Source organism: Astatotilapia calliptera, chromosome 3 (genome assembly GCF_900246225.1).
Source record: "Astatotilapia calliptera chromosome 3, fAstCal1.2, whole genome shotgun sequence".
Classification (NCBI taxonomy): Eukaryota; Metazoa; Chordata; class Actinopteri; order Cichliformes; family Cichlidae; genus Astatotilapia; species Astatotilapia calliptera.
Window position 1 is genome coordinate 16,583,394 of NC_039304.1, and position 9,278 is coordinate 16,592,671.

Consider the following 9,278-nt stretch of genomic DNA (forward strand, 5'->3'; position numbering starts at 1 on the left):
GAAGGCAATACGTGGGTGACTGTAAAAATTATTGCAGCACAGACAGAGTCTGTTTAATTATAAATGAGCTAAACGTTGCTAAGGCGACCATGATCTAAAACTACTGTGTGGTTTTGGCCACAGACAAACAGTTTTGATGCAGGTCATTTTGGCTTTTGTATTTAGGGTTTGAGAAAAGGGTGAAAGGTTTGAAGACATGTTTTCATACATTTGTGTAAAAAAGGTGAAAGAATGCATTAGACAGGTGTCTATGAATGCTTTATTTTAGCATAGCTTAAACCCAGTTGGGGAACGATTGGAAGAAAGTGATGATATTATACGCTATGTCATGATATATCCTCAATTTTAATGCACTAACAAAGCATTTATGAAAAGTTCAAACATCTTCGTAATAAAAATGTTCTAAAAGTAAAGCAACTAATGTGGCTGTCACGTATCACCTACACCATGCTAGCACTCGCAATGACCTCTGCAATGCTATGAAAAAGCAGATACAAAGGGGCTACATTTCTTTGCTTTCATTTCAAGCTGTACAAACAACTAAATGTTTTTTAATTGCAATATTATGACAAATAAGTTTAATTAAGAAAAAGTGACATGCACTTGACACACGAGGTTGATATTCTATCCATGGATGACCTGCGTGGTGACCACCGTCAAGATGGCAGGTGCCTGCCTGGCCCTGATTTTCAGCTCACGATGCATCTGGCACCAAGCACACTCGTAACACCAAAATATTTGACAGCAGTCGGCACAGGATGAACCCTGCAAATGAGGAGAGAAGAAGGAGAGAGGATCACGCAGCAGGAGTTAATGTAGTCTCTCTGAAGCTGTCGTGGTTGCAACAGTTTAAAATGTTGTTGTATACAACATTAAAAACAGGGCTGCGATATTATCTCACTTTGGGCTTGTTAAGTTTAACTTTAATTCTTATTTCCAATAAAAATAGGTTTCACTTTCAATTTTACTGGTCATCCAGCCTTACAGGGATGTTGTAGCGCTCCCTGATGGACTTGCGGAATAAGTAGGACACCACACAGCAACCGTCCAGGAGAGGCAAGACGCAGCACCATCCATGTCTACTGACTGTCTCACACTGCATGCAGGGGAAACACCAAAGACCATAGCAACCTTGAGGGAAGAAAAACTCACAGAGATGTAAGATATCCTTGAGTTTGTAACAGTTTTCATTAACGTCTCCTTTCATGACCTGCATCTTGTGTTTTCAAAATAGCACAGAGTTGATGCAGAAATCACTGCTGTTTGTAAAATTTGCTGGCTTCACTTACAGGTGTGCATATCAGAGCAGCAATTACAGAGGTTGGTGCTCCATCGTCCGGAGTTTTTATTAGTGGTGGCGACCGTCACTACCTGGATGGGTTGCTGGTAGACAGCAGCCATGGCTGGAAGATAGAAATGCCAAAGCTAGAATCTGAAAAAGTCAATAGACTGGTGTAAAACATTACTGTCTACAGCGCTGTTTCTGTAACGTGCACAGCACGGTGTTTCCTGGTGCAAGCAACCCTCTACAAGGATCTTTGCACGCTTTAGACGGCCATTGACTATCTAAAGTCTAGAACCTATGGATATCACCAAATACTGTTCAGAGTCCAGACCTCAACATAAGATCCACTATTTTGGAGTAATTTCTCCATCACACCTGTTTCCACTGATTTTCAGTGCAATTCTTGTGTAACTTGAAAGATCTCAGTCTTTTCTGTCTGTTTTGTTTCCTTAAGAACAGCTTCTTAACAGCCTCACTTCCACTCAGACCATTTCTGATGAGGCTTCAGTGAACCGTAGATGGATCAACTGAAGGGCCAGAGGTATCTCTGCATACTTGGGTTTGGATCTGACATGTTTTATTAGGCTGTGTAGACATAACACTGGTTCATCCTTTGGGTTAGGTGTATTTTTTATGCTTAAATGATTCATAGGTCAGTGTGAAGTGGCTTACAAACAAAAAGCATTCCTTTGAAAATGGTCAGGTACAAGAGATAGACTAAAGATGAGTGGAAAAGCAGACAAAGAGGACTTTACTCATATTTCCTCCATAATAAAACATCCTTTGTCTATGTAGTAACTCCAAAACACTATGTGATGCAGAACTTGGCCTTTTTAGTCTTAATGGGCTCACTGTGGCTGCTCAGCTTTCCTCTCAGAGTCCAAAGACACAGATTTGAGGTTCACTGTTGATTTTAAATTGACGGTATACAGCCAATAGCACACCTGCAGGTGTGCTTGCAAAGCAGACAAAGCTCCGTGTGATCGTGTTTGAAAGGTGAAGGTGGCCTTCGGTCCAGTTCCTTTGTTATACAGCACATTGTTCACAGTTTGAGAGTTTAGCTAACTTTGAGTTAATATTAGCATCGGCCCAAACATCAGCAAGAACAGGAGTAGCTTTGTATTTGTATCGAGCCTTAAATTTGACATGTTATTATTTTCTGACTTCCTAATTTAAATTACTTAATTAACCACAAAAAACACAAACTTTCACTAGCTCGTGGAATAACTAAGATGCTGGCATGTAAAGGTAATTTCAGTGTTATTGCTCTTTGGTCAAGAAGCTGTTTGAATTTTAAAGCTTTTTTGTTTGCATGTCTTTCATTACATACTTCTGCTTTTAAATATCCTAATACAAAATTTAGGGATTTGCATAAAATTGAAGTCATTAAAATACATTAGTTATATCCTAAATGCTTATAACCTTCCTGTGGTCACAGTAAAGATTGTTTCTTTTAATGTCTACTTTGTTCCTGTTTCGCTGAGGGAATAAAATGCTGTTGTTGCACATGTAAGCTCACAGCATCTTTATGTTTTGAGTTTCATTAACAGAAGTTCTACATGTCACCAGCTGAGAAAAATGACACCAAACAGCATCACAAATTCAGAAAGAATGCTGACTGCTTCAAGATGTTTTTCTTACCTGTTCTCTGGTTCTTTGAGCTTTGATAAAAATCAGAGGAAGTGCTACTTAAAACTAAAACTTGTGAGGGGAGGGATGTTGTGAGGGAACAAGGCTCTGCACTCTTTCAGTCCTGCAAAGGGTCACACACTTTTTAATTTAACGACAGAGAAGATACAAAGTCACAGAATAAACAAGGAGAAATGTCACGGTTCTGGGTCATTTTGACCCAGCATTTTGAGTTTCTTATGTTTTGGTTTATTTTTGAATGATGGATTGTTTTCTGTTTCTCTGGTGCTTTATTGATTATTATGATAAATCTATGTTTCAGTTATTCTGGTATATGTATTATGATTGATGTTCTGGTTGTATTTTGTTATTATTGCAGGTTTAGTTCAGTGTCTAGTCTGTCTCTCCCTTTCTAGTCTGTGTCTTAGTAAAGTGTGTCTTGTTTCCTGTTTTACTTTGAAGGTTCATGTTCATGTGTGATGTCAGCGTGTTCAGTTTTACTTCTCCCCCTGTCTCGTTAGCCCTATTCCAGCTGTGTTCCCCACCTGTTTGTAATCTCCCCGTGTTCTTCTGTGTGTGTTTAAGTTGTGTCTTCTTATGTTGTAGTCGCTGGTCCGTCTGTGTATCCACCGTGCTTCATCCGTGTGTTCTCCCTGTTGTCCGTCATCTGCCTCTGCTCACCCGCCCTCATATTCGTGTTCTTGTTCATGTTTAGTTGTTCTCAGTTTAGATTATCTTCAGTCCCGTTTGCTGTTTTCTACTTGTATTTTATTTTTACAATAAACCTCCTTCGCACCTCCATGAGTGCCTGCAATTGGATCTTCCGTGATTTTTCTCCACACAGCTCATCCCACTCGCCGTAACAGGAAAGAAGTCAACTTCCTGAAGAGCAAGGCTTAAAATGGACCTCATCAAGTTTCATGCACATTACATGCACATTATTATTATTATTACATGCACATTATTATTATTATTACATGCACATTATTATTATTATTACATGCACATTATTATTATTATTACATGCACATTATTACATTACTCTTTCTCTTATGAAAATCTGACTGGTGCTCTGAGCGGTGTGCTAAGACGAGGTTTACATTCCTGTGAAAACCTAAGTGCACCCTTGCTGCTTCAACAGGAACCATGAGGGTGAGCAGCAGCCAGGTGCTATTAATCAGATGCACTCTGTAACTGACCTGTCGAAAAACTGACCTGTCGAAAAAAGCAAAAGTACAAAAACAGCTGCAGATTTTAAATCCTGCAGTGTTTGCTGTCTTCGTCCTTCCAGAAGTCATCATGAAGCTGTAACAAATGAGTGGTCTTCATTTTAGTCTAGACCATTTTTTTTCATTATGCTTAATTTTGTCAGAGATCACTATCTCACCCAAGACCCACTTAATATTTTTAGCTGCCCACCCAAACACAGCAGGCAACAAGCGAACCTGGCGTATGAGAAAATTGTCAGAGGTGACTGTTGTCTACTCGCCCTCGCTTGCTGTGCACTCTGAACTGGCTTACATCAGTTTCATTAAGTGTGAACAGTTCTGAGTTGTGTTTAGGAAATAATAATAATAATAATGGATTGGATTTATACAGCGCTTTTCAAGGCACCCAAAGCGCTTTACAATGCCACTATTTAGTCACACGCACTGGTGGAGGCAAGCTACAGTTGTAGCCACAGCTGCCCTGGGACAGACTGACAGAAGCGAGGCTGCCATCGGTCCTTCTGGCCAACACCAGCAGGAGGTAGGGTAAAGTGTCTTGCCCAAGGACACAATGACCAGGACAGAGAGTCCAGGGATTGAACCGGCAACCTTCCGGTTACAGATACGCTTCCCAACCTCCTGAGCCACAGTCGCCCCGAAATGGCATCAATTCTTTTTTTAAGGTCAACAAGTACCATTGTTGCTTAGCCAACTTTGGTACGCATTTTCCCCAAGTCTTAGCATGTTTGTTTTCCCCAAGACTTAGTATGTTTTTCTTTCCTCAAGTCTTAGCATGTTTTTGTGAGGACTACCACGAAAAGTTTAATGTTATTAAAATATTTTCTCATACATCTCCGGATAGAAGCAGTGGTGAAAAGTGACTTATTATCGGGGCGACCATGGTTCAGGAGGTTGGGAGGCTTATCTGTAACCGGAAGTGTCGAGAAAAACCTGTTATTTTACTGTCACTTTGTTATCATTTACATGCACTGTCATTATTTTATCATTATTTCATTAGTCTGCATCACTGATCATCAGTTTATCATCAGCATTATCATTGATCACTTAGTAGATCTGCTATTCCAGAATAAAACACATTCTAGATATAATACTATACTCTGTCATGCAAATAGCACCAGAGGAGCTGGAGGTCCAGGCGCTCCACAGCGAGTCAGATAAGGACAGTGGACTTTTGTTGGCCTGAACCCACAATTGCACAACATATCACACACTTGTTTGTCTCTAAAGTAGCAGCTGATGTCTATATAAGGAGAACTTTTTGAGTGTAGGGAACTGTGATCATTTCCAGTAAGATCTAACTGTGATGTCATCAGGGTTATATAAGGATGGGGAGCGGTCTGCTCGAAGAAGTCCGGCTCTTCCCACACTGTACTGTGTGTTATAATAAAAATAATCTGTGTTGACCCACTACTACCAGTCGTATGTCTCTTCCTCAAAATCCGAACCGCGACAGAAGGTTGTCAGTTTGATCCCTAGCTCTCTCTGTCCTGGTCGTTGTGTCCTTGGGCAAGACACTTTACCCTACCGCCTACTGGTGTTGGCCAGAAGCGCGATATTGGCAGCCTCGCTTCTCTCACTCTGCCCCAGGGCAGCTGTGGCTACAACTGTGGTTTGCCTGCACCACTGTGTGAATGTGAGAGTGAATGAATAGCAGAACTGTAAAGCACTTTGGGTGCCTAGAAAAGCGCTATATAAATGCAATCCATTATTATCTGTAGTATCGTGTAACAGGAAGCTTAGAATATTTCCGAGTACCTTTGCATCACGCTCTAAACTAGAGAATGGTGTTATTCACACCTTTATTATATCACATCTGGATTACTAGATTTTTGACTTTCTTTTTTGATTTCCTTAAAACATCTGTGGGTTGTTCTGATCGACGCTGCAAGGCTGCTGACTAATTCTCCTGGGAATTCAACTGTCATTGTTCCAGCTGCTACTTGCTCTTACTTTTTCAGTTCACATCACACTCTGTCAAACACAGAGGTATCTGTATGAATCCACACCTTCTTTGGCTTGAAAACCTTTTTTTTCTTCAAAACCTGTGTGACCCAAAGACAACAGAGAGTTACTATGAAAAAACACTGGAAATGACAAGATGTAAGATGTGTTAGTGAGTTTAATATGAAGCGAATGGAAAGCATATGTAAACTCCCTCAACACATCATCTTTTAGGCTGATATTATAAACATATTTGTGAAAGATGGCTTTATTTAAACACCCAACAAACATTATCATTCACTCAGTATCTCTTTTGGCAGTAACAAGACTAACATAAAGTTTTAATGGCAATATGTTCAGCATTTTAATTCAATAAGTCTTTGGATAAGATGAGTTTGTGCATTTCCTGTGTCATGTTTCCACGTGTCAGAACTTTAAGAGCTCTTCTGCTGAGTGCATCACTTTATTGAAACGGGATGGGAGGAGAGCATTGATTAGTTAATTCATTCTGATAGGTTGTCTCTGTCATGTTGGCCAAGTAGAGTTTCTGCATAAAAAGAGTTGCAATCTCTTAATGCCTAACTGTTTTGTTTGGTGTGATGAAGGGCAGGATTTACTGAAAGGAGACTTTCCACTCGTTAAAACATGCCCACCTCATTTCTCCAGTTCTGCAGAAATTACTTTGTGAGCCTCTCACTACCCACACCTACGGAAGCGTAGAGCTGCCACCCAGGCAAAAGAAAAATACAAGTGTATCACGGTATAACGTGAAAGGTTTATTGTTCTAACAAGATACTTTTCCTGTTTGTACAATATACTTTTCACGTTTGAACAACATAATATCACGTTATTACAATATACATAATTATCACGTTCGTACAATATAGGATCACGTTCGTACAATATAAATATTATATTGTATATAATATAGGATCACGTTCGTACAATATATTGTACGAACGTGATAATTATGTATATTGTAATAACGTGATATTATGTTGTTCAAACGTGAAAAGTATATTGTACAAACATGATAGTATATTGTACAAACAGGAAAAGTATCTTGTTAGAACAATAAACCTTTCACGTTATAACGTGATACACTTGTATTTTTCTTTTGCCTGGGTGGCAGCTCTACGCTTCCGTACACACCAGACAGTAAAACTGCCTGCACAGTCTCATCAACCACTACACATTTATAACCTTCTGAGATCCAGAAAAAACAAGGCTTTTATGTTTAGATGGTTTTTTTTAGATAATTTAAGGACTGTGGATGAAAGAAACGTGTAACATCATTTTGTTAATAGTTATTTATTTTTTGAATTTGGCCAAAATGAAAACTTCAAAAAATACAAACTTCTTATAGATTATGTTTTTGATCGAAAACGAAGGGGAAAGGTCAGAGGAGGACATCCCAGGTTTCGAGAAGCTGTAAGCTGGGATAAAATGACAGGAGGTGAAGTTCCTTATAAGTGTTCATGATAAGTGTTGTGTGAGCTACCTGTCTGGTCATCTACACGGGCCTGGTCTCTGCATGCTGATGCAGCCTTGTTACACTTTTTTTTTTAACTCATTGAACTGTCTGTAACTAGGATCTAGTATACGTGGTTGCCTGTTATACTCAAATGTTTGGGCTGCTTTAACAGATTCAACTCAATTCAGTTTTATTTATATAGCGCCAAATCATATCCACAGTTGCCTCGAGACACTTAGCAGGGAGGAAGGATTCAGGGTCACCTGATTCAGCCCTAACTATGAGCTTTATCAAAAGGAAAAGTTTTAAGCATAATCTTAAAAGTAGAGAGTGTCTGTCTCCTGAATCCAAACTGGGAGCTGGCTCCACAGAAGAGAGACCTGACAGCTGAAGGCTCTAGCTGGTTTAATTGATTGTTTCAGTATCAGTGCTCACAGTGCTCCTCCCCTTTTGTGAGTGTGGACGCTTCATCTCTTTGCTCTTAAATGCTTTGCTTCTTTTATTGATTTTTATTGATTTTCATGCTGATTTTTTCCCTTTTTTCCGTATGAGCTTACCTGCGATAGCTTCTGGACACTTATAGATCATTAGGACTAAAGTGTTCTTAACAGAAACAGCAACATTTTTATAGTTACCTTATCCTCAGCGCTCTGTGTGTCTGTGGCCTAGACACAGCTGAAGCCTGATTACAGCGTCTGGGCACCGAACAGCCTCAATAGCCTGGAAAGGTGCTAACCGCTAGGCTAACTAGCAACAAGATGCCTTCCCTCTCCACAGATGACTACCACAGCCTCCTGCAGAAGATTGTAGTACTGGAGACAAAAATTCATCGCTTAGAAGTAAACGTGGAGGTAAATGGACTGTGTGGAAATGAAACAACCTTGCCTTTGATTCAAAACAATGGCGATGAGCAAGCTAGTACACAGCTAAGGAGCACAGATAACATGACCAAGAAAGTAGACTCTGTGCATTATTATAAATCCTCAAGTGATAATCCCCCCTTGGACTGTCTTGGTGCAAAACCAAGACATAAATCATGTCTCCTGGAAGGGGGAGGACGTATCACGGGCAGAGCACAGCGAGCTGAAATCTCTGAAACCGACTGGCCTTCACTTCCTACGAGACAGAGAAGCTCTTCTACCCCTGTATACGAGAGGAAACAGGACTGGACAACCGTGAATAGGAAGGTTAACAACAAACCTCCAAATCAACTGAATGTGAAACTGCAGAACAGATTCGCTCCACTATCAAAGGACCCTGGATCTATATCGGACAACCATCCATCTAAAAGCAGCGAAGTAAGGTCTGAAAATCTGTTGAAAAGTAAAAGACCACTGGGAAAGCTAAAGGCTAGGCCTGAAACTCTGATTGTGGGTGACTCTGCCGTAAAGGATGTACAAAGGATGTGCGGTAAGAACACTAAAGTCCTCTGCTTTCCTAAGGATATGGTCAACAACCTGACCTTCAAATGGCAGATGAATATCCAACTGTGACAAACATTGTTCTGCATACAGGGTCAAACGATGTGTCCAAACAACAGTCTGAGGTTCTGAAACGGGACTTTACTGGATTACTAAATACTGTAAACTCTCTGAATGCAGCTGTATTCATCAGTGGACCTGTACCGCCCGTCAGAGGAGGAGACGAGAGATTCAGCAGGTTGTTTGCACTGAATAAATGCCTTATATCAGCATGTGCTGACCACTCAGTGCATTTTATC

General features: G+C 40.2%; 1 protein-coding gene across 1 annotated transcript; it reads right to left on the reverse strand.

The window, feature by feature from the left end:
• Positions 1–241: 241 nt before the first annotated feature.
• LOC113018733 (cornifelin homolog B-like) lies at positions 242–3,481 on the reverse strand. Its single transcript, XM_026162059.1, has 4 exons — positions 3,460–3,481; positions 1,290–1,403; positions 986–1,131; positions 242–765 (listed from the first exon to the last, which is right to left on the reverse strand). The coding sequence occupies exons 2-4, from the start codon at positions 1,399–1,401 to the stop codon at positions 625–627; spliced, it is 399 nt and encodes a 132-aa protein (XP_026017844.1). The 5' UTR covers positions 1,402–1,403; positions 3,460–3,481; the 3' UTR covers positions 242–624.
• Positions 3,482–9,278: the final 5,797 nt, after the last annotated feature.

Coding starts and splice junctions, on each gene's coding strand:
- LOC113018733 (XM_026162059.1), bottom strand. CDS start 1,401: ATGGCTGCTGTCTACCAGCAACCCATCCAGGTAGTGACGGTCGCCACC. Junction 1,132..1,289: donor CTGCTCTGATATGCACACCT/GTAAGTGAAGCC, acceptor TCTTCCCTCAAG/GTTGCTATGGTCTTTGGTGT. Junction 766..985: donor GGGAGCGCTACAACATCCCT/GTAAGGCTGGAT, acceptor CCTCATTTGCAG/GGTTCATCCTGTGCCGACTG.